This window comes from Pundamilia nyererei, unplaced genomic scaffold (genome assembly GCF_000239375.1).
Source record: "Pundamilia nyererei isolate P.nyererei 1_Seehausen unplaced genomic scaffold, PunNye1.0 scaffold00056, whole genome shotgun sequence".
Lineage (NCBI taxonomy): Eukaryota > Metazoa > Chordata > Actinopteri > Cichliformes > Cichlidae > Pundamilia > Pundamilia nyererei.
Window position 1 is genome coordinate 2,904,939 of NW_005187457.1, and position 24,657 is coordinate 2,929,595.

Consider the following 24,657-nt stretch of genomic DNA (forward strand, 5'->3'; position numbering starts at 1 on the left):
TCATGAAAGAGAAAAATCTGAAATATCTATCAAAATGTCAATATCAAATATCAAACTGTCAGCTAAAAAACTAAATAATTTCAGCACTAGCTGGCAGATCCTCAGTGGCATTCGGAATAATATCAGTCCGACAATTCTAAGCAGCAAACTTTGGAAAGCTCTGACTGAGAGTGGAAAACTACAGCCTTTGAAAGAGGGAGGGATGGCCAGAGTCAGCTTTCACACATCAGAACTATTTCTCACCAGCACAAAATCACAAATTAACACCGTTAATCGGTTCCGCTGCCCTCCTTTCACCATTCTGTAACCTGTCATCCTCTCCTGTCATGACCCCACCTATCTGCCTGCGGCCTGTGCGGCCGCTGTCTCATCCTGCCCTCACAACCCCCTCCTCCGGCACACATACGCACAACACACACACACACTTAGTGTTGTAAGGGCATACCAGAGAGCTGTAAATACTTCAGGGAGTTAACTCCACCTAATGCAGGCAGGAACTGGGGATCTCTCCCAAGCCAACACAGCTGTTTGTTTACAGACATTACACTGTGGTGTAATGGTTGGTGCATGGATACTTAGGCTCAGCTCCAAGGTGTATACAGAGAGTGCACCCTTTTCTCCGGGTTTTAATAAATCGCTATTTTAGCAGCAAAAAAAACCCCAAACAAAACATGAAAAGACAAACTTAATTTTGTATATCCAAAAACACTGGTGTTTTCGTAACAAACATATGCAACAGTACCAACTGCAGTACTTTTCTCTGGATAAATTAAGTTATAATAGTTCTGTTTCCAAACCTGGTTCTCAAACTCGGGCTTGACAGGGATTTGCAGACTGTCTGTGACACCCTCACCGTTTTCCCTCACATAGTAGACCAGCAGACGGCTGAGTGGTGCCATGCTGTGACTAACAGGAAAACGTAGGTAGGACACACATCTGTCCATCTCAGTCTGGGAGGAAGAGCCTGCAACATCTGGCAGAGTGACAGGGTGACAGTGCTTTCTCCAAAACTATCTGGCATTCTGATGTCAAAGACCACTACGATTGAGAAGCTTGGACACTGATTTCCCAAGCACTACAACAATGAAAGAAAAAAAAAGCTGATTCATCAAAGGATTATTCTGTGAAACTTTAGCTCTTAAAATTACCTGGATGACAGTGAAGTTAGAGTTGTAATAAGAAGAAATGAGTACCAGAAGCAGAAGGAGGCAGGTGGGTGCTGTGAATGTTCTTGTCAAAGGTGACTGTGGCCCTTTTTCCTCTGTGGGAGGCTGTCAGGTTGGCTGCCTGTTGGCCTGATAGGACAATGTTTCCCCTGGATGCTACCTCGTAATGCAGGGTGAAGTTACAGGGACAAGTGGATTTGAGAGCCAGTTCTGCCTCTTGTCCAACCTATACATGCAGACAGATATAAATATACTTCACAATCTGATGTTTTGAAACATGTTTAAATCATCCAAAGTTAAGCAAGAAACTCATACCACCGAAAAAGGTCACACCTACCTTGAGCGGGGTGCTGGGACTTTGGATCTGGATGTGACACCTGCTAGGAGAGTACCAACTACTGATAGAAAGGTAGCTGGGCAAGTACTGGTTTCCAACTGTCCTGTCCTCAATGGATATCACCTTGGTCTTTGTCAAGAAAATGCAATTAAGATTAGCTTCAAATTACTTCTTGCATCACTCTGTTTATATTACGTGACAATAGGAAGTTCTGACCTCAAGCCAGACATACTGAGCAGCTGCAGGGATGGAAGGGATCTCAAAGGTGGCCTGACCGTCCTTGGAGATTAGCTCGCTGGTATAGACGTTGTCCTTCGGGGTCAGTTCTGCTTTAACGCGCACCTTTACCCCTTCAGCAGGGCTCCCATCAGGATAGGTGACCTCGATCTACAAAGCAGAGGGAAAACGACTGAGTGTGCAAATGCAGACTCATTTGTGAATCAGTAATGTACATGGCTGAATACAGGCTTAATTTAGCTTTAGCATCTAACTGACTAGCAGTTAAAGTCATACTTTATTTAAAAAGCACAACAAATAAATATACTTTGAGCTCTTCTCAAAGCAAATCCCAGTGAGATGAAGATCCAAGCTGATTCGTATTTCTCTTCTCTTTTTTCCCCCACGGTGCCAATAACTTTTTTGTGGGCCCTCACCTTCCCTTTGTAAGGCAGACCAGGCTTGAACTGTTTGCGTGTATCCTTAGAGTACTTGATGTCAATGAGCTGTTTATGGACTGGTGTGGAATCATCAAATGTGGCTTGCTTGCTTCCATCTACGCTGGTCACAGAAGCCCAAATGCTAACAGTCCCTCTGAAGTGATCAGCCACATCCAAGGGCATCATGTCTTTGACGCACAGACTGAAATTTGCAGAGCCTTTGATCTGACAGCAGAAAAGATGTAATCAGGTACAGCAGGACATGTATAATTTTGGTGTCAGGGTTTGGAGCTTAACCTCTTAGATAATAACAATGATTTACAGTGTATGCATAAAACAGTAGCACTTTGAAGGAACTCTGAAGACAAAACAACAATCAATCAACAACCCTGTTTCCATATCAGCTTGGAAGTCTCTAATACATTCACAAAGCATGTAGAATAGGGATTAAATAAACTAACCTCCATAGTTTTTATGACAGGATGGCCCATCTCATGGCGGTAGTAGCCGACCCCATTCACCGTCATATTTACTGTCAACTTCCCAGTTACGGGTTTCCCAAAGGTATATCTGCATAAGAGTGACATGCCAGAGTGTAAAATTGATGTTCTTTTTTGTTGTATTGTAAAAAAATATTACAATAATAAAAAACATTTATAACCTATTATCAGAGATGGAAATGTAATCTGATTACTTTTTTCAAGTAACGAGTAAAGTAAGGAATTACTATTGCAAAAACGGTAATTAGATTACCGTTACTTTCCCATAGGAACGCTGCGTTACTGCTTTACTAAAACCATGATTTTTTTTGCGAGAATGTCTCAGGACAGTGACGTAAGCGAGTGCGACGTTTGTGACAACAGCTGTGTGCGGATCAATAGTGGATCATATATCCAGTGCGGGAGAGAGTATGAGCGTGCAGCGTTTAAAGCGTGGAAGTACTGACCTTACTTTGAGTTTGACTCCATAAAAAGTGACAAAAACATTAGTGTCCATTGTGCGTGGGAAGAAAACTTCTTTTTACACCGAAAAAAACCCCCTAAACAAGCACTGAGTAGCTACGACGTAATGGGAAACTCACAGAGAAACTCGCGGATTCTTCCACTGACCGCGGCACACCTGCACCAGGGTAAACCTCCGCCTACCCTGCTCCTGCTTTACAGGTGAAAATAGAGCAACAGGACCGCTAGTCTTTGATTTTATTTATTTTCTGCTGTGTTTTACTTGCATCTATTTGAAAGACTGAGTGTAAACACAAAAAAATATTTTTATTTTATGTGCTGGAATGTGCAGAAAATAGGTTTAAATGTTAAACTAATTTCTTCAAGTCAGAGAATGGTGCATATAATTTAATTTTTGCTTGATGCATAAAGTTAAAAGATCAAAACTAATGAAACAAGTTTAAAAAAAAGAGACTTTTCCATTTGATTACATTTTGTATGATGGATTATGCAGAAAAAGTAGAATTGGGCTGAGAGATCTATCGCTTTATCACCTCTTCAGGTTGTAAATCGTGTTTTTAAAAAGTAACTAAGTAATTAATTACTTTTGAAAATAAGTAATCAGTAATTAGTTACTGATTACTTTTTTCAAGTAACTTGACCAACACTGCTTACCACTGAGTAAGTCCCCTTCATTCTTTCAAAACTGCTCTGACTTGTGGGGGCATGGAAACAATACCTGCTGGGATTTCATGTGATGTATAGCACCGGGACAATGGCAGTGGGCTCTGTGGACCAGGGTTGTTCTAGTGCACCCCATGGCTGCTCTGCCATGCTGGTAGTTAAGTTTAGAGATCAGGTCAACACTTTGTGTGCTTTAATGTGTCCTTTAAGCTGATCCTGTGCAGTTTTTGATATGTGGCATATGAGAGCACACCCCCTAAAGGAGGAGGCTACTACCATGGGAAGATGTCCCATTTTGCAAGAATGTTTAGCAGCCGCTGTGTGTCAAAGTCCGCACGTAAGGACCCACCGTTTCTCAGAAGAGCGCTGCACTGGAATGAGATTATGACTTCACCATAGTCAATGGTTTTTATGCTGTGGCTGATTAGTGTAAACAAAGAAAAAAAGAAAACACTCCACAAGTCCAGGTTAAAGTCTTGTTCCACTTTCGTACAGCGCTGAATATTTAGTGACTTACCTGGCCCTGACTGTGGCCTGCTCACATAAGTTCAGATCACGGATGTAGCGCGGTGGATCAATCACCAACTCAAATTTGGGCGCCACTGAAAGAGAGGCAGCACAATATTTTTTTTTGAACTTTTTCTTGTGTTATATCTTATACGGCAATAGCCTTGCTGTTTATTTGTAATATATTATTTGACAACTACACACATTTTAGTAGAGTAAAACAGTAAATATGCTTTTAACACAACTTGAAATAAAAAGACAGGCATTTAAAAGAGCCTACAATGTTAAAAAAAACATACACACACACTCATTACAGTGCTCTCAATAAACAATGGCAGGTGTGTGACAGTGTGTAGGTCCTGACCATATTTCTGCACTTCAAACGACTTGTTATAGGTGTGGCCCTGCACCTCCACGAAGACAAACCAATCTCCCAACACAGGCTGGTCAGACAGAGGAAAGCTCATGTTCACCACCCCTACAGGACGCAAAAATCTAATTAACACATTTAATTCCTGTGTCCTTGATAGTGATTAACCAAACTGTAGCAATCATATATCACCGTTCTTCAATTATGAGTCCAGAAAAGTAGTGTTTTAATTCAATCCCCCAGAGCAACCTAGCAATGAAATGTAAACGTGCAGCTTACACAAAGATGATGTAAAAATACTGCAAATGATGCGGCTCACCACAGCAGACAGAATTAAGCCCTCTCCACTGCACCATCCTGGATCCTCGTGGATCCTGGAAGATCAAAGCAGGATGTCACAAACCAATGTTAAGATTCCTTTACTTCACATACCGAAACAAAAATGCGGTACAAGTTTAGTTGCTCAGTGAATGTTGTTATCACACAATAGAAAAAGTCATAAATAGTTTTATTATTGCTGAACAGTCCCCTCACGGAACTTGACCCAGATATCTGGGTTCTGATATATTTTCCAAAATACTTTTAAAACTCTTTCCAAAAATAACATATACTGTAGTCTATAACTGAGGAAGAAAAATGCATCTGTGTGCTTGTTGCTACTGCTAACTCATGTATAAGCTTTTCTTCGCTTCCCATGAAGTCTTTGCTTGGTGTTTTCCAAATATTTCCTAAGATCTGGAAAGATGAATGAAGATCCAATGTGAGCTAGGTTTGCTAATACAGGGATTATAGTGTGTTGTAGATGTACAGATACAAAAAGACAAAGGAGAAGAGAAGAAAAGAGGTTCCTTTCATGTTGTTTATCCTTGTACTGGTCCAAAGAGCACCCTGTTATCTAGGTGAGCTGCCCTGACTTCTGCTCTGTAATCTCCAAGCAGGCTGGGAACTAAAATTGCCACTGTCCCATCCCGGACGTGGCTCTGCCAACCCTGGGTGGTCCTGTCAGCCTGCACTCACCAAAATATATGCCTCAATCTGCAAAAAAAAAAAAGAACAAAAGAGAGAAACACAAGAAAAAGTTGCAATAAAGTTGCTTTAAAAAAAGTACAAATCCTGTGTTTTATCTCTATGCTTCATCCCGTTCATTTCGATTTCAACAATTTTCTGTCTGTACAATTAAGTATTGCCCTTTTACCTGCAATGTACCTTTATAGCTGCAAACATCAATAAGCTGTCTGTGTGCACAGTTGCACAGTATTTTTGGAGTCATTGCTAACATTCCAAGAGAAATGAGTCTAGCTTGGCTACAGTAAATAGGCAACTGTACATTTTCTTGCACACAGTGCAAAGTTTCTCCTCTTAACTCCACCAATTAAAAGGTGGAAAAGTATGCCTGTAGTAAACACTCGGTCATAAATCAAAGTCTGTCTGTCAACTCTGTCGTAAAAACACAGGTTTTGCTAATAACCCAACCCATTTTTATTAAAGATTATCATTCAATGGGTTTACTGTTTATTGTGAATCTGCTGAAGAAGCACAACAAATTGCTTTAATATTTGTCTGAATATGAGATCAATTCGGAATTACCTTCTCGTTTACTGGCCTCAAGTCAGGGTCAACTGTGTAAACGTTGATGAGAACTAAAGACAAAAAAAGAAATGCAATAATCTTAAAATAAGTCTTTCGTGTTTCTAATCAGAAAAATCTGCACGCACATGAAAATCTTGATACTTCTAAAGAAAACAACCCCAGCTGTCTGAAGTCATTTGATGGGTTGAAATCCTTAATTATGCAATCAGCAGCTATGTCTACAACATTTGTACAGCTCAAATGCAGCATCAACATGCCTGCATCCCCTGACTTATTTCCACTAACTGGCATTACTCTGTGATTAACTGATTAACTACCAGGTGCACTATGAGGGAACCTTTATGTTTGGGTTTGTAGATGGGTTTGTCAGTCTGGATGAACACAGCTGTGCCCTTGCTCTCCACGGTGACGGTGGTGTAGTTGTGGAAAATGTAACCTCCTTCCGCGAGGTGACGGTTCCCCCAGACCTTCAGGTGGGCCTGGCCTCTCAGCCCCGAGGGAACCTGGTGGCGTATACACACATCCATAAACGCATACAAAAGCAAAGTCAGCGGGAACTGAAAACGTAAATTAGGACTGAAGTGTTTACTCGAGGCTGAATTATTTGCCGTGATTTATTCAATTTCATTTTCTAGAGAACAAAAGCTCCAGAATAACAAAAACAGATTAAAAAAAAAAAAAAAAAAAAGCAGAGAAGACGTCAGCCTCCAACAGAGTACGCTTCACGCGACAGTATTTTACGAGAATGAGGGTAGAGGTTATGAGAAGGGAAGGGAGAGAGAGAGAGACAGAGGCAAAGAATCTCTAAAAGTCGTGCATACTAGATTGATCTATTCCAGCCTTCGGGGGCGGCGGACCATACATGCACGTCAACAGCTGTTGCATATTATATCGAGGCTGTTACCTTATTCCCAATGAATGAGCAGAGACAGATGTTGCATTACAAATAATGTTAGTGTTGATTTGCATGTTGCTTGAGGAATGTGCACACAGCGGACAGGGGGCTCTCACTACTGTGCAGCTGTCACCGCTGCTGAGAAAATAAAAGCGCACTTAGTGGCACACAAAGTTCCACTCACCTTTAGTTTGATGGCGCCTTTGTCTAAAAGGAGAAAGAGTGAGATTTAAAGTAAGATTTTTTCCCCCCACAGGCTCTGCCATACACACTCGATTAGACCACTGACTGCACCTCAGATTTAAGTGCAAATAGATAGAGGAATAAATTGACTTTGAATGGGTTTTGTTGGGTTACAACCACTCTTTTAGAGGTTTCTATTAACGATGTGCTTGATGATCAAGTCCCTGAGACTCAACACATTAATAAGCTATTCGCTAAAATGGGAAAAACTGGATTTCTGTAGTTAAAGGATGTGCAAAGTTTTTGAAACCAAACCCAATGAAACAATTCGTCCAGATTTTGATATTGTCTCATCTTGATTATTGCCCAACATTACGTGGCACAAAGAAGTAGATTAAGAAGTAGCAAGTGGTAGAAAACAGAGCAGCACATGCTGTCCTTTGTTGTGTGTACAGAACAAACATTGTAACAATGCACAAACGCCTCAGCTGGTTAACTGTGAAACATGGATTCGTTTATTCTTTTCTTGTATTGAACTGGGATGCTTTTGTTACAAACACTCCAATGATTTTGTTTGAAAATGAATGACAAATTATTCTACCAAACACGCCACAGAGAGATTTTATAACTCACAGCAAGAACCAGTTCAATCAGTAGAGCAATTTTCTATTGGTCTGTTATGGAATAGAATTCATTGCCAATGTAGCAGAACTAGTGTGCACGTACGAATAGTATGTCATCAGTGCCTAGCTTGATGCGGAACACCATTTGTGTTGTGAGGAGCTGTTTGATTGTTTGCATGTGTGGTTCGTTTTGTTTTTGTTAAGATGCTGTACGGCTTTGAGTAATCAGTTACAGTCAAAGTGTAGAGATCTGTGACCCCAGGAAGAATAGCTGCTGTGCTGCTACAGCTAATAGGGATCTTAATAAACCAAGCTAAACTAAACCTCAGTTTCTCACAGATCTGTAAAGTGATCAATAAAATGCATGCTTCTAACATGCTTTAACTGTAAGCGCTGTGGTTAAGTCAGTTCAGTTGCTGTTCCAGCTGCAGCCTGTCTCCTCTAAGCAGAGTCAGCACCATCTATCTATGCTGTCAAACAAATCACACAGTGTGTACATTAAGTGGCCGATGAGCTGGACTGAACTGATGCCTGCAGTCACAGATAATCTATATAAAAGCCAAAGCTTGTCTTGTAGCAGAGGCTCACACCGTCTGTGTGTGTGTGTTCTTTAATCTATGTGTATATTTTGCCTGCCTGCATCCTTTGAAAACAGTGACATAAAGGGGGTATCTTTTAGCTTGCCTAACTTGTCGGTGCATGCTTTGTTTCCAAACGTAACCCACTGTGCCAGTGTAACTTTAGCTTAAAGAATTTGTTCTCACCGAGCACTGAGCCATGGCTGTGGGCAACCGTCTGTCCCTTCACCGACAGCTGCACCTGGACGCGGGTTTCTGCTTTCGCGTTAAAGATGGTTACGCTCACGCTCTCCTCGACGCCTGCTCGAAAGACAGAGGGTGCAGCGACCAAGTAACCCCTGAGAGAAGAGCAGGAGGGCAGAGAGAGGGAAAGGTGAGAGTTTAAAGGAAGGAGGGAGCAAGGGGGTAAAGTGAGGTGAGATGACAGTAGGGGGAGAATACAGGTGATGGCAAGGGAGGCAAAAGGAGATTGGAGACCAGGTGTAAATACACATTTTTTTCTGTCTCGCTTCATCTTTTTCACTTCTTTTTCACGCACAAGGTTAACTGCAGTTTTCACCAGGGATGCAGTGCCTGACGACCACTGAGCTTGTTGCTTTAATGTTTTCTTTGGGTGGTCCGGCACCCTCTGACAGAACCTCGACATCTGTTTGGAAAAATAGTGGCTGAGATTCCTCACAGTCACTCTGACATTTAATTGAGGGAAGGGGACCTGTCACTGAGGTCACAGAGCAAAGGTCATTCTTTGATGCTTATTAAGAGTCTAGCTAGGGTGTGTGTGTGTGTGTGGGGGGGTTTCAATTTAAGTTTTATTTTGAAAGAACATGCCTTCTGGCACAAAGGGGCTACTTCTCTCAGGTAACAAAGGTAGAATAATAGGTGCTCTTGTTAGCATGCTCCAGTATGACTCAATCACCAGAGTGTGTGGAGCAAGTTCACTGAAGTGTCCACCAAATGTTGAGCTGTGTTTGAGACTCAGTCAGTTTAATTATTTTTGACCATGTGATGACCGAGGCTGATACAGCAACGCAAGTGTAAATATCTTTCTGTTAGTCTAACTCATTGCTTGCTCACCCCAGCCTTGCAGCTTTTTTCGACTGGGCCAACTCACCCCTTAACAACTTAACTGAAGATCACACAAATTAGAGGTGAGCAAATCCTTGAGCACAAGCCCAGTTGCATGCATGAGAGAAGGATCAGGTGGTTGGCATTACAGCACAACGGCATTACAGCTAGAGGCAACTGCAGTTCCTGAGAGAGAGAAAAAGTCATGAGAAAATCCCCTGGAAAATAAGGCTTTCGGGAGAATGAGGATAATAAGAGGAAATTGACTCTGTGCGTTTGATCTACAGTGAGTTTAACCAGCTCTTGGATGAGCTGGGATCAGGTGGTGGAGACCGTGCTTATTTCAGTCACATGGCTCCATTTACTCAAGTTCTAATTGTTTTTGCTCAACTTTTGTCCTGTGGGAGTTAAGAGCCTGCTCTCATGTGTAGGTGAAGCTTTTAAGAGTCACATGGTTTCATGTTTTGCTCATTGCTTAAACTTCTAAGCTAACTTGTTTAAAGCTTCACAAAAAGATCTGCTTTAGCTTGAGTTTGATAGTAACCCCTCCTCTCTTCCTGGAAGAATTGCTGCAACCATCGGCGTAACTTTGTGCTGATCTCTGTCTAAATAAATAAATCTGGGTAAATTCCCAGATGATTAGACATGCAACTATTTTGCTGGTAATACCTGAAATGAGTAAAGAAAATCAACATCCTATTTATGCAAGATAATTCATAATTTTATTGGGGGGAGGAGGGGGGGGGTATATGGTTGGGTCTATTATTGGGGGGGGGGGGGGGGGGGGGGGTCATAACCCCCCTAACCCCCCTGGAAATTACGCCCCTGGCTACAACTAGTTGGTCTGTTATCTCCCAAGGTCACAATTAACCCCTCAAGCACCTGACTGATAGAATCGGTCCTGGGTCTGGGTTAAACAAAACAACAATGAAAGACACACAGGAGTGCATCTATTCATATTTGGCAAGTTATGGGCTATCATTGACCTAATGCATCACTCTGTGTGACAACCTCACAGGTTAGTAACACAATTAATGAAAGTATGACAACAATACATTAGTGGCAGTGTGGTTGGGACAGTAATAACATTAAATTGTGGCTTATTCACAAAAAGGTTTTAATCTGACTGATCCGTACAATGAAATGCACTCAGTTTAAATAAAACTATTTTTAAAGATAATTTTTAAAAGTTTTTCAATGAACAATCACAGTCTATCCATACTTAAAGCACCGGGAAATGCTTGTAGTAGAGCACACAGCAGCTCAAAGACACCACATGTAACACAGGCTACTTACTGTCTTTCTTGTGCAGAACTTGTGCTCACGGTGCAGATGTACAAAATCCCCGAAAGCCTCAAAGCTGTCAGAGACAACCGTAACATTTTGGCTCCAGAGCCCAGGATACTTCAGGATACAGTCTTTACCGTCTGAATGAGACTGGCTCTGAAAGCCCTGATTAAATGTTAAATGAAATTTAATCCCAGCCCTCACGGTCTATCTATTTATCCATTGAGATCGGTAGGAGAGAAAGGTGTGCAGAGCTCCGTTGAGAACCAAAGATCAACTTAATGAATTCATCTGTCTTCGCCAAATCCAGGTCCAAGCAAATCGTGCCTTTTTTTTTTCGTCTTTTAGAGCCCGGAGTATACGAGCAGTCCTCACCCATGTGCCTTCACCCGCCCCGGCTTCGCTCTCTCATATTTCAGCATTACAATTTGTAAGTGTCCTCCCACTTCAGCGCGGAGAAATGTCACCGTTACGATTTGTTTGACATCTAAAATCCGCGCAGCTCTCGCTGTCCCGGTTGATCCTGGTGATCTCAAGTCGGATGGTCTTTTTTTCCGCTCCTACAGCATCGCGTTGAGAGGCTTGAGACGGCGCTTCTTTCGCTTTGATACCTTCTCTTCTCTGCAGAGAGCATGAATGAGACCAGCTTAAGAAACAGTAGCAACGTGTCCTTTTAGCCACTAAAAACTATCTGCACGTTTTTAGCTCAGCCAAAAAGTCAGAATATCTCAAATCTGCAGCTACTCTGTTTTGTTATGAAACATAACAGAAATGCCAAGCGGTGTGAATGACACAATTCAATTACTGAAGGCATGATTATAACAGTTTTACTCACTTAAATTTGCACTTTTGGAGTTCATTGATGCCCTGATAAGATATCTGCTGCCCTCTAGTGGCACTTAGGTTTAGATGCAGTCGTGAAGTCTACATACACTCATGAATGTCATGGTTATTTTGGGCTTTTATTTACTTTTTCGAACTGCTGTTTGTCCAGGGTGGAATGATTGTACAGTATACATGTTTTTAGTAAAGTTCATTTAAATTGGTTTCCTGGTAAGGCGTTTAAGCGTATCCTAGCTTCCAGAAGCTTAACGTTAGCCTTCTTTATTCATTTTCAAATAAGTTTTGATGTGTTCGGGATCATTGTCCTGTTGGATCACCCAGCTGTGTTCACGCTTCAACCGTTTAACTGTTGATTTTTGTGGTAAGGTTGAAGAATTTGGAGGTAGTCACGCTTCTTCATTATTCCGTCCACTGTGCAATGCACCACTACCACTGGCACCAAAACAGGCTCGTCCATGTTGGCAGCTGCAAATTTCAGTTGGACTGGAAGGTGTCAATTTCGGAGCAGGGCCTTTTGGTCACACACTCTCAGTCCATGTTGATGTAAAGCCCACTTCACTGTATACAGTGATGCTGGATAACCAGCAGTTTTCAGTTCATGGCAGGCTTGAGCTTTTGTGGTTCCTGAACGTCGTAATCAAGTTCCTCTCATCTGAGGGTGAACATCTGGGTGACAGTGAATAACTGAATAACTAGTACTTGCGTACAATTGCTTGAACTGGTGATCTTAGAATGTAGTTGTTTAGAAATGACCCCAAGATACTATCCCAGATCTACAATTCTCCTTCTTAGATCTACACCAAGTTCCTTGGACTTTTAACATTGTGCCGACTACTGGTCAGTCCAACGAGTGCTGACAAATCCTTTTGTTTTTTAAACTGGCAAAGAAACTACCAGTTTCAGTTGATGATGATCACCATAAGTTAATAAGTCTTGTCAAGGTAGAAGACACTGTAGAACCTTCAGCACCACTTACTAACAAATGAAGTGAGTGCACGAGCCTGTGTGGATTACAGAAAATCCTAAATAAATTCATTTTGTTTTTAAAGAAAAAGCCTTTAAAGATGTACACTTTACAGTCATTCCAGCCATTAAAGAAAGAAATCATTAAAAGCTCAAAATTACCACGACAATCAAATCCATGATGTATGTAAACTTCTGACCACCATTGTATTTCGACTGTAACCAAATTTATTGAAATGATTCCAAAATTTGAATTTATAAGAATGAGTAAACAGTTACACCTTTGAATTTCTGTACAGTTCTTGTAAAAAAATACTCAAGGGAAACATCAACACAAAATATTGGTAGTAATATAAAAGTAATTCACATCTTAATGTAACTCGTGGCCATCAGCTCAGTGACAGTCCAGATTTCTTAAAAAACAAACAAACAGTCAATTTCCTAATTTATAAGAATACCGAGCGGTATTTGTATGGCTTGTTTACTTCTTATTTGTCTCAACACAGCTCTGAACAATATTCTTAACAGTGAGATCTCTCTGTTTCTCAGATGCTATGCTGTGATACAGTTTACAGTGCAGTGTTCCTTGTCCCGGCTCCGTGAAAGCAGCTTTGGAGAATACTACTTGATTGTCCTTGTTAACCTCAACTCCACATGACCGGCACAGTTGAGCTGTAAGTGATGCGTCTAAGAACAAGAGCTTAGCCAGTCTGTCAAGAGGAAAGCGACAGTTGCGGCTGCTGTATCCGTGGCTGTATATGAGCAGCAGATCTTGACGACATGTCATCAGGTGACTGTGCAGCGCGCAGGTCTGTAGGAAGTTTAGCTTTTGAGCCAACCGAAGCAAACGGACAGGGTTTCTCTCAAGGAAAGCTTGGTTGATGAAAAGAGCAAGTTTGATGTTTGGAGTGCTGCGCAGTCGCAATGGGAGTTGCATGGTGTGCTGCATAGCGCGAGCTGAACCTGTAAGAGAAAATAAAGCATACAAAATTAATTGCTTTCTGGAGGACATGGAGAAGTTCTTAATTTTTAAAAACATTCCCTGCATCAAAAATCTGTTTGCACAACAATGAACTAATGCATGCATGACTTCCAGCTTGAACATGCATACAAATACACCAAAATAGCAGATGATAAACAAAGTCACCAACCCAAGTTGTACAGCAAACTGAGCGACTGGAACTCTTCTTGGTTGGGATGAGGTCCTGTTTTGGTCATGTAGCAATCCAGCAACCAGCTGAGGTATTCCTGCAGGTGTATATCATTGATACGTGGGTCGTAGAGCCGCAGCGGCTCCCCACAAAGACGATAAGAGGCATAGATGAGGAAACGAACGGTTCGCTCTAAAATGACCACGCAGTCCAATCCTGACATCCTCTGGATGATCATGTCCTGCTTCACAGCACGAAGACGGTCAAAGACAAAGGTATAAACCTGCGCGACAACAAATAAGTAAACAACAAATTAGTCATCTTTAATCTACGATGATAGATTCTGTTTTGCTATTTTTCCATCAGATATTTTCACATATTTTAAAATGAACAGACAGTGAAACATTTGTCGTTCCCTGCAAGGCTTGATTTAGACTTCTGCTGGAGAGAGGCTATAACATAACCTACGTAGGTGGCTAATGTCGTTGCTGGCATTTATGCTTGTGCTGGTGTATTATGTTTTAATTACCATGTTGTAATGTCCCTGGGTTGTACAGCGAGCTGTGACCCGCCTCTTTGTTGTGGTTAGTTATTTTCGGGGGCAAATATATTTGTATCCTTAAATTTTTCCACTTCTTTGTACATTTGCTCACATTCATTCTGATAGTTTCACCAATATCCCTTCAGGAAATTTGCTGACATTTGTGAGTGTTTATATCGATGTCATGATTATTTGTTCAAGAGAAAGCGATTGTTATTCTTTCACTGATAAATTCAAAAACTGCAGCAAAAAAGTAGCTGTAGCAATAGTAATGCACAGGGGGAAGTGACCATATTGAAAGAGTCACTCACAGCAAGTAGCCTATGTCGACCCAACGATTAGTTACAACGTAGCAACGCTGTAGATTTCCCGCTGAAGCATAAATCTCTTGTAAGAATCACTTGCAATACAGTTTAAATTTATATAGCAGAATAACCTACAGCAAGTTTAAGACAGGAAGGTTCAAGAATTGGGATTATGACAACAACAAAAATTAAAGTTTTACAACTGCACTTTTTGTCAAAGCACCGTTAGGTTCTTGGTAAAATAAAGAACTGGCTTCTGCACGTGCATGTTGTTTTGAAGATGGTAACGCACACTTCTGCACAATAAATAAATGGGCCCTAAATTTAAATTTAGGGCCCATTTAGCTGTCTTTAGCTGTCTTTAAATAATAACAAAAGTTTAATTTCTAAGTCACCAATTCAGTTATTAAACATGAATCATTTCCTGATATTATGTACCATAAACAATGAAATGATTTTTGGTGAGAAATGTTACTTCAGAAAGACTCTTGTGAATGCAGTATTTTACACATTTTACAGCCTTTCTTCCCTTTTCCAACATTTTTAAAATCTGTTGCCATCATCCAGTTTTAAAATATTGAAAAAAGGTTGGACTTATTTACTGTTACACAAAGTCCCAAGCTTTTGTGGAAATCAACAATTTGAACGATCGGTGTAAATATTACGTACCTCAGTCCATGGATACAGGCTCGGGGCGGCTGCAATGTCATTAATAAGGTAGTTAACAGTTTTCAGCAGCACAGGAGGTGGTCTGAGGTCACTGGGTTTAGTTGAGTCCTTCCCAGCTGCTGGTCTGGAATACTCCTTAACGGCACGCGATGGGTCTCCTTTTGGCCGCCGATCTTTCTCTGTGCCTGGTAACATTTCAAAATGGTGAAGTCGGTTCTGAGCCTCACGATCCCGTAACTCCTGAGCGGGGCACATCGTTTGGCAGGTCCCTTTTGGCACCGTGTCCTCTTCATGCTGTCTGGGTTTCTGCTCCTCCTCGTCCGCCTGTCTAACTTGTGCTTTCCCTTCACCTTGCCACTGCTCTTTATCCCTTTGTCTCCATTGTCCTTCTGATGGTGCACCCCTCCTCTGTGAGTGAGATCTGTTTGATTGACAGTTTAATTAGTAATTAATATTGATATTGCAAAGCAAGTATTAGAAGCACCTTTTACCTCATATTTACCTTTTTCAACAACAAGTAATCTCTACTCGTTGTCAAGCAAACTTAAATGAGCCCTGCTTTGTGCCTGAATCCGTCTGCCACGGTAAACAACAGAGGCTGCTACTTCATTTCTGTGCTGCCTCTAAAATCATGATCTTTCCCAGCATCATCTTAACATTACCGCTTATACTCGGTCTTTGAAAGCAAAGATGATATATGGATAAATGTCATCCTTGGGGATTGTGTTCCTGGAGCTTCAACTGAACTGGAGCTGACAATGGTAGTTCTACACCAGGGAACTGCTGTGAGGTAGAAGCCACTGTAGCTAGCCCCTGCAGAAGGTGGAGAACTGGCTCATCAGCTGGTCCACAAAACTCAACAATAACTGCTGAATAGAACAAGGACTATCTCTGGAGCTGAATACATTTTCTTTGCTCTTACCGCTTTCTCTGGTCTCATCTTTGCTTCCAACTTTGCCCCCAAACTGCTCAACCTGAACCGTCCCTATCTTTGCAATCCTGTGGTCATTCTCAATGGAAATCCTAGCATCTTCAGCTTAGCCTCCTGTCTTTTTGTCAGTGCCACTGTCTCCAAACCACAGATCAGGTCTCACCATCTCATAGGTCTTCCCCTTTTCTCTTGCTGCTATCTGTCACAAATGTGTCCCAAGATTTGTATCCTCCTGCTCCCTCTTCTTCTGTTCTCTTGTCTTTTGGTTTTGATGGCTGCCCCAGGTATCTAAACGTACCTACCTTCAATACCTCTACTTCTTACAACTTCGCTGTTGCGCGTGTATCCCTCTTATTCACACATGTACTCTGTCTAGCTTCTACTGACTTTTATTCCTCTCATCGCCAGAGCATACCTGCACCATACTCTCGCTAAAGAACACAATATCATCTGCAGAGATCATGGTCCATGGAGACTCCTGCCTGACCTCATCTGTCAGCCTGTCCATCACCACTGCAAACAAGGAAAATCTCAGTACTGATGCCCGCTGTACTGCACACGCCACCACCGTCTCACTATCCTCATACATGCACCAATTCAACATTTTTAAACTGCAGCATAAACGTTTTGCTAACATTTGTATTATAATGTGCATATTCGAGTTTTATCCAAGTAAATGTGCAACAAGCAACTTTTAATATAACGTTTTCATCCCAGCGCTAAAACAGGAAGCCCCAAATCTTAAAATACCTCTCTTGCTCCTTTGCAGATTCAGGGTTAGAATAACACAACGCAACAAAGGATACGGTGTCGTGCATGCAATGTGTAAAGGATAAATCACCGCATATACACATATATATATCTGCCACAGGTGTTACTGCAGCGCTGACCATCATGCTAATGTCTAACTTGGACGGCTAGCTAGCGGTCTGGACGGTTGGCTACCAAACAAAACCACATCGTTATTTCCACCCAAACATCTGTTTTTCGAAGCAAAAAACATACAACTGACATTTGGTTTATAATACAATTTTAAGAAATGCTCACTTTATGTGAAATAAATGTTTTACTCACATGCGACGGCTTCTCCTGCGATTCATTGGCTCTCAGTAAAGGGAAGGTCGTCACTTTCCACAAACTACCAATAGAAATAACCCATTGTTGTCTTGATTAACGTCACATCCGGGTGAGGATGGACTCGTTTAAGGTCGAATGTTTTATGACTTTAAAACGTAGTTTTTGATGTTTAGTTAAAATTGCAAAATAAAACAAGCACACGTAAGGGGTCGAACAAAAATTCAAACGCGTTGTTAGACTCATAAATCAAATTAGTAATTTTGCCAATTTCTGAGATATCACAAGTTTGTGATTTAGTGACAAGGTATGTTAGAGTTATTTGATCAAAGTTTCAAACTCCTCTGTATTCCTAAAGGGAAAGAGGTCCAATTTAAAATCTTGAATAAAATTTACCCGACAAATAGACTCCTTAGTGATAGATTCAAAATAGAAACGGGTAATTGTGTATTTTGTGAAACAGAAGAGGAGGATTTGGACCATCTATTCTTTTTGTGCAATTTTATACAAATATTTTGGTTGGATTTTCATACCTGGCTTTATTCCAGTGGAAGTCAAATTACCCCATTTACCTTAAATATGATAATGTTTGGAATGTTTTTGAAAGAAAAGAAAGCTAATTATGGTGTTAATGTGTTATTAATCTTGTGTAAGTATTTTATACATAAATGTCGCTTTTTTAAGATTAAACCAACACTGGCTCACTGGAAAAACGACTTAAACCTGTTGGTTAAATCTTTGACTTTAGTTAAAAAGAAAAAGGCTGCTTTTTTTGTTTCCTTTGTGGAAGATTTTGATTTAGTGAGTTAATAATCTGTTAATTTATGTGACCCCATCTTTATATTTTATTTTCACTATATATGAAAGTTGCTAATATGTAAGAAATGTTTATTCTCTGAATCTGGAATATATGGTGCATTTTGTTTGTATGTTTATATTACTAATAAAAAAAAAAAGTAACAAGGAAAAAAAACCCAAAAAAAAAAACAAAAAAAAAAAAAAAACTCCTCTGTATTCAGCAACCTTGGTTAGGATATTATGGATTCTTAGTGCAATGCGATTTTTCATAGTCTGCAAAATCTAAATTCTTTCTTGTATTTATTGGTCACATCTATAAAGAAGCAATTAGTCCACATTTACAACATTACAACACAACCACAAAGAAAATCACAAATGTACACCTACACAGTACACACAAAAACAGACAAAACCTGTGAATATATAGAAATCATAAAACATGTGGAGTTGGAGCATATCCAAAGTGCTTGTTCTGTGTATCCCATGCTGAATGCGATCCTTCAGTGTTTGGGGCAGTAGAGCTCTCTGGATCTTGAACTGCCCAGCTGCTCCTCCTCTGTGCTCTGCTGCACATAGATTCTTTGACGACAGACCAGTGATGACAGTTCCAGCTGCTCCTTAAAGGCCCTGGGAGGGGAAAAAAAATAAAAATAAAAATAAAAGTGATTGTTTTTAAAAGGTTTTGATAAAGCTGCCATACCCACACTGTTACACAACCTGTGAAGGAACAAAACAATCATAACCTAACACAGCAAAACACAACATTCTTTATACATGCGCCTACCCGGACAGCTGCTGACTGATGTCCTTTGATGTTACTTTTATGTCTCGAAGGCACTCCAGAGATGTGCTGTTGTCCTTATAATCACCCTCTGTGCACTCCAACAGCAATTTCTCACTCTCCTTTAAGGATGCCACAGCTTTATCTGAAAGGGTTCAATTTAAATTTATTTAAAAAAAAAAAAGAGATCAGAAAACAATAATTTTCTCCAAGCTACATAACACATGACTTTTGTTGTAACAAAAGCCCATGGTGGTTGTACAGTTTTAAATGGATCATGTAATCACTCGTGTAATCACTCATGTAAATGCCTGAAAAATATATTTCTAAATATATAATTAGACTTAAAACAAGGCTCTTACCATAGCCTTACAGTATACCACTATCCTGTAAAATCCAAGCAACAGAGCCCAAGCAAAACTTGATTCATGGAAGAATTTTATTTTATTTATTTTTTAAATGCAGTTCTTTAAGTCTTTTTTATTTTTCCAGTCAGAGCACCCCCTGCTGGGCACTTTGTTATTAAACCACAGCTAAATCACCCCAAGTATATTTTTAAATTAGTGTGTATCCTCCTCCTGTCAACAGTTTGACATAGAAAGGATTTCTCCATGTAGCTTTTAAATTTCACCAACATAAGTAGTAGATCAAAACATTTATATGGAGGCTTAATGGAGTCTGCATCAGTGCAATTTTGTGTTTTTTTTTTTGTTTGTGTTTTTAAAATCGTACTTATGAGTTTAACGTAAAAATTACCTAGAAATTCACGTCTATCTCCATCAATGTAGAAGTTCTTAACAGGCAGCTCATGTCGGGTGGTGTCAACAGCTGTAGCAAAAGACTTGTAGTCCTTTGTAAACTGACCAACAGCCTCTGCCACAGGAGTCAGTGTAGCAACCTGAGGGACAATAATTATAGAACATGAATCAATTATACGCTTTGTGTGTCCACCATTTTTCATTTCGAAAACATGTTTTGACCAGACATTAATAGAATCCAGCTTGATTCAAAAGAGTGTACAAAAGAACCAAAGTTTGCTACCTAAGTGTATTTTCGCATTAGTTAACCCAAAATTCAAATGGACATTAAATATACTAGTGCGTCACCAAAAACTAGACTCATAATAAAAAAAAACCCAAAAAAACAATTGTAACTTAATTCAAAAAAGTAAAGGTTTAATATAGTTTATATTCAGTATGTTTAAAGTGAAATATTTCAAGCCTTTTTTGTTTTAATTTTGATGATTTTGGTTAACAGCTGCCACATGAGGAAAACTGATGACAGTTGTCCAGTGCTATTCAGGGGCTGCATCCTTCGGAAGCCGCATTTGAAGGCCGATTACCTCACAGCCAGGTGATGAAGGCTGTCCCAACTCGAAGGCTCCAAATGCAGCCGAAAAATTAGTCCTTCATTTCCCCGAATTTGAAGGATGGGCCGGGTGTATCCGTCGTGGCCCAACCTATCCCAGAATTCAATGACGGCAGCTACTTGGTTGTAAGATTTTTCTTCTTACTCTTTTCAAATACAAACAAATCTGAAGGCTAGACCATCCCATTTCACAGCCTCACACTTCTCGGTCTTTGAAGGAGCTGGCCCACGTAGACCGCAAAGGCCCGATCCTCCAAAGGATGCAGCCCCTGAATTGGGACACAGCTCAGGTGACAATGATCGACACCCTCTAGAGGACAGCAAAGGCTGAATGCTCACAGAGTGCTGTACTAAAGCATATTAATAGGAAGTCAACAAATAGGACCTCTCCAAAAGTTGATTCTGTTCATCTGGACGTAGCGTTTTGTGGGAGAAACGTTTCGTCACTCATCCAAGTGACTTCTTCAGTCTCAGCTGACTGCAGGTTTCCCCAATCTTTCCTATTTGTTATCTTATCAACAAATAGGAAAAAAAATGTGGTAGGAAAAGCTGCACAGCCCTCAGAGGATTGTCAAGAAAAGTTGATTCAAGGACATGTGAGAGATTCACAAGGAGTGAATGAAGGCCAGTGTCACAGAATCCAGGTCCAGATCACTGTATTTTTCATGTCCAAAATCAACACAGACATCTACCAGCAGATTTTAGAGAACCATGCTTCATCTGCTTACAAGTGTTGTAAGCAGTGCCACAACAGAACACACAACAGTATTAATTAAAACGCATGTTAAAAAAGGAAAACACCATTTATTATTCCAGACCTGCAAATCCAGCAGTTCATTCACCAGCCGTTTCTTTTCTGCAAGGAGGTACTGACGTTTCTTCTCCTTGACCTCATCATGCAATGACTGCTCTTCCTCCATTGCTTGCAGAATCTTTGTTTCTGCCTCAGCCTTGAGTTTTGCTGTATTGCTCTCCATCTTAAGTAAAAAATTGTAAGCATAATATCTCTCGATGTAGAAGTCACCAAAATAATAAAATAGATGACTATGTTTTTACTTAGCATCTTACTGTACACTAACTGAACTATTATCAGATCTATTACATCAACTAACCTTAGCTGTGAGGTAGGCCAGAAGAAATGTTTCCATCTCAACCATCATCTTTTCATTCTCTGGATTTCTTTCAGGTTCTACTGCATTTTCAATGACTGTTCGATCTTGGGAGATAGAACAAAAAACAAAGTTACAGGACAGTCCAAACCATAAAAAATTTTCAGCATTTTTATTCAGTTTACCTTTGATAACCGAAATATCTAAATCTGGTCGAAAGCGGGGATTATCTGAGAATGTGGACTGCAGAACACTTTTCCCAAGAAGTGATGCTTCATTTTCACGTGACATCATTGCTAAAAAGGAAGAAAAATGAGAATGTGTTATTTACAGCTATCATTTAGACCAGCGGTCCCTAACCCCCGGGTCTCGGACCGGTACCGGTACGCGAGTCGTTTGGTACCAGGCCGCGAGAGTTGAGGCTCAGGTGTGAAATGTATAGTTTTCAGGGTTTTTATTGGTTTTCAGCGTTATTTTGTTAGCGTTTTTATCGTTAACTCCGTTTTCCTGGGTCTTTTCACATGTGTTATGAATAAATCTTTTTTTCGGTACTGGTACTAGTTTTATTTTGTTGCATTTATCCGCGACACCTTAAAGGCCGGTCCGTGAAAATATTGTCGGGCATAAACCGGTCCGTGGCGCAAAAAAGGTTGGGGACCGCTGATTTAGACCATAGACGCTTACTCAGATGCTGTGTTTTTTGCATTACTAAAGATATTAACTGAAAACAATTCAACTAGAATCAATCTAAATAGCTGACTGTATCCATTTTTCAGTTGATAATATTTTTTCAGAACACATAATTTCCATTGTCCCTTTTTTTTTTTTTTTAATATATACAAGCAGAGCACATCCATATCCAGGAACAGTGGATTTGGAAAGCCGCTGAACTGAAAAGAGGCATAAAACTACATTCCATCAAGTCTCAAACTGATGGAATGTAGTTGGAAAGTTTTATCTAAGAAGAGCCAAAGTGAGGGATTTTCTCACTTCTCTCTTTTTAAATTTTTATTTTATTTTTATGTGTATCCAATTTCTCTCCAGAAGGCTAGATCGCATGCTGTATTGTAAACTTCATGATACAAGATCTTTTGCAGTCCAAAACTAAAAACTGCCAGTAGCTGTAATATTTCAAGTGGTTGTGACTTGGTTGTTTGGCAGCCTACTTGTAAATCTATTATCATAATGCATGATTTTATTGGCATGTTGGCTAAGGTAGACCTAATTACTGAGCTCTAAAGTGAACTGGATACCTCTGATCTGCATCAAAGTCTTGACAGATGAAAATAAAAGCTTTTTATAAAGCTGATAATATGATTACAGCACACAACACTTACTATACATGTCTGAATCAGCACCCACAGTCACAACTATGGCCACAGGGATTACTTACATGTTGCATATGGGGCCATTGAGCGTCTTGTCGGAGTACCCGCCTTTGGTTTGACACCTGTGGGTTTTGGTGAAGATGGTCGTGGCACAGTGTTCGACTCATTGGTCAGTGAGTTACTCTGTTAATGTTTACAGAGATGCAATCAGTATGAAAAACGTGACAGCAAAATTCAAGATGAAATTAAGACGTGTGCTAAATATAAATGTGAGGCTGAAGACAATATCTCAACATCTTAGCTTTGAAAGCTATGTAAAACGATGAAGAACGATGTATCTAATGAACAAGTGAAGCACATATTTTACAGAAAAACAGAAATAAAAATAGCATTACCTTTGAAAGAGATGTCTTCTCAGCAGACTGAAGATATCGAGACTTAACAACAGTCCCACTTACTAAAGATTAATGAGGACATTTATGGATATTATTTAAGAAAGAAAAAAAACATTTAGGCTGAATGTTGCTGTAACACAGGGGTGGGGAAACTCCAGGCCCCAACTGCCTTGGTGTCCTGCAGGTTTTAGACGAGTCCTTGATCCAACACAGCTGATTTAAATGGCTATATTACGTCCTCAACATGTCATGAAGTTCTCCAGAGGCTTGGCAATGAACTAATCATTTGATTCGGGTCTGTTGACCAAGGGTGCTATCTAAAACCTGCAGGACACCGGCCCTTGAGGCCTGGAGTTCCCCACCCCTGTTGTAACACATCTGTGCAAGCCTCACATCACTAAAGTCCTCTATAAACGAAAAATAGTTCAGCAAGTTCTAGAAAAATTGTGTCATGATTATTTTATTTATACCTAACAGCTATCATGCAAATTGAGTTGCATTATTAGATCTTTTGTGGAAAATCACATAGACAGTGATCAGCTCAAATACCTTGTGGAAGACCCTTTGAGGAGTTTTTAGGACTATAAATTAATGTGATGTCTGACACTGACAGCTGTAGGTAAAATTAACAATCTATTAAGCCCATAGTAGTATCGCATACTTACATTTAACAGTTTTCTTCACAGATCCGACGTTGTTGGCTTTATTAGCAGGGTTACTGCTTTTTGAACTGAGAAGAAATAAAGGATACAGAAATGAGGACGAAATTGGAACAAACAGAAAGTATGCTAAGCCAGACGCTATAATGTTAGCCGAGCTATCCTCAGCTTTCTTTACACAAAAAAATTCTTGTAAATGTATTTCTACTTATAAACTATTTCTAAATACGTCTAGGCCTGTCGCTAAAGAAAAGAATATATAGTGCGTCAAAGAAAAACCGCTGAGCTTCAGTGTGTTTTCTGCACATTAAAATAAGCTACAATTTAAAACAAATCACACACCGGAGAATGTTACAACAGCAGTGTAAAAGAAAAAGGGAATATAGAAACTACCTTTTAGAGTCGGTGGGGATGCTTTTAAAACTACTTGGAACTGTTGTCGCTCTTCTCGACGCCATAATGTTTTGAAGAAAACCGCCTGTACGCCGACTCTGTAAACCGGAAGAAACATGAACTCACGCTTTCTTTTTGTTCCGCGTTCGACGTTTAAAAGCAACTGGAATGTCTGTTGCACCTACAGTACTGAAGTAAGTACAGTTATCTCGGCTTATCTAAATTAGTTTTTTTTACTAAACGATTTGTAGCTACGTAATCTTTTCCTTCAGAATATCCCATAAGCTCTAGTTAAGTTCCTTCTCCTTATTCTGAAGCTTGCTTCATTTTTAACAGCAACAATTGTGTTTGCACATAGAGTTACGTCCTTAGGATTTAGCAAACTGGGACAATTTTCTGCAAATGTGCCTCTGTACACCACCACAGTGGATTTTGAATCATGCAGTCAAGCTCTGACTGAAGTGCAG

General features: G+C 40.2%; 3 protein-coding genes across 4 annotated transcripts in view; all 3 read right to left on the reverse strand.

Annotated features, from left to right (window-relative positions):
- cpamd8 (C3 and PZP like alpha-2-macroglobulin domain containing 8) overlaps positions 1-11,886 on the reverse strand; it is a 45,599-nt gene extending 33,713 nt beyond the window's left edge. Inside the window, exons 1-15 of one of the 2 annotated variants that reach the window (XM_005734104.1) lie at positions 10,892-11,886; positions 8,717-8,868; positions 7,331-7,353; positions 6,589-6,754; positions 6,249-6,301; positions 5,679-5,696; positions 4,981-5,035; positions 4,656-4,769; positions 4,302-4,386; positions 2,621-2,729; positions 2,157-2,384; positions 1,720-1,890; positions 1,504-1,632; positions 1,194-1,392; positions 798-973 (exon numbers count right to left, since the gene is read on the reverse strand). In XM_005734104.1, coding sequence (XP_005734161.1) covers positions 798-973; positions 1,194-1,392; positions 1,504-1,632; positions 1,720-1,890; positions 2,157-2,384; positions 2,621-2,729; positions 4,302-4,386; positions 4,656-4,769; positions 4,981-5,035; positions 5,679-5,696; positions 6,249-6,301; positions 6,589-6,754; positions 7,331-7,353; positions 8,717-8,868; positions 10,892-10,977 — 1,764 coding nt within the window. In that variant the 5' untranslated portion in view covers positions 10,978-11,886. Of the gene's footprint in view, positions 1-797; positions 974-1,193; positions 1,393-1,503; positions 1,633-1,719; positions 1,891-2,156; positions 2,385-2,620; positions 2,730-4,301; positions 4,387-4,655; positions 4,770-4,980; positions 5,036-5,678; positions 5,697-6,248; positions 6,302-6,588; positions 6,755-7,330; positions 7,354-8,716; positions 8,869-10,891 lie in introns of those variants that run through there. The other variant, XM_005734105.1, reaches the window with a different exon arrangement.
- sac3d1 (SAC3 domain containing 1) lies at positions 11,879-17,474 on the reverse strand. Its single transcript, XM_005734103.2, has 4 exons — positions 17,360-17,474; positions 15,355-15,775; positions 13,840-14,122; positions 11,879-13,651 (listed from the first exon to the last, which is right to left on the reverse strand). The coding sequence occupies exons 1-4, from the start codon at positions 17,383-17,385 to the stop codon at positions 13,170-13,172; spliced, it is 1,212 nt and encodes a 403-aa protein (XP_005734160.1). The 5' UTR covers positions 17,386-17,474; the 3' UTR covers positions 11,879-13,169.
- Positions 17,475-18,438: 964 nt separating this feature from the next.
- Positions 18,439-24,316, reverse strand: haus8 (HAUS augmin like complex subunit 8). The gene is made up of 10 exons (XM_005734106.2): positions 24,191-24,316; positions 23,804-23,868; positions 23,139-23,200; positions 22,809-22,926; positions 21,601-21,711; positions 21,419-21,522; positions 21,125-21,283; positions 19,695-19,836; positions 18,942-19,083; positions 18,439-18,784 (listed from the first exon to the last, which is right to left on the reverse strand). The coding sequence occupies exons 1-10, from the start codon at positions 24,253-24,255 to the stop codon at positions 18,658-18,660; spliced, it is 1,095 nt and encodes a 364-aa protein (XP_005734163.1). The 5' UTR covers positions 24,256-24,316; the 3' UTR covers positions 18,439-18,657.
- Positions 24,317-24,657: the final 341 nt, after the last annotated feature.

What these genes read in the sequence shown, in the direction of transcription:
- sac3d1 (XM_005734103.2), bottom strand. Translation starts at nt 17,385, where the DNA reads ATGAATCGCAGGAGAAGCCGTCGCAT. An exon ending in CGCAGGAGAAGCCGTCGCAT is followed by an intron (nt 15,776 to 17,359) that starts GTGAGTAAAACA and finishes TCAATCAAACAG; the next exon opens with ATCTCACTCACAGAGGAGGG. An exon ending in CAGTTTGCTGTACAACTTGG is followed by an intron (nt 13,652 to 13,839) that starts GTTGGTGACTTT and finishes TTTCTCTTACAG; the next exon opens with GTTCAGCTCGCGCTATGCAG.
- haus8 (XM_005734106.2), bottom strand. Translation starts at nt 24,255, where the DNA reads ATGGCGTCGAGAAGAGCGACAACAGTTCCAAGTAGTTTTAAAAGCATC. An exon ending in ATCCCCACCGACTCTAAAAG is followed by an intron (nt 23,869 to 24,190) that starts GTAGTTTCTATA and finishes ATTTCTTCTCAG; the next exon opens with TTCAAAAAGCAGTAACCCTG. An exon ending in TGTGAAGAAAACTGTTAAAT is followed by an intron (nt 23,201 to 23,803) that starts GTAAGTATGCGA and finishes ATTAATCTTTAG; the next exon opens with TAAGTGGGACTGTTGTTAAG.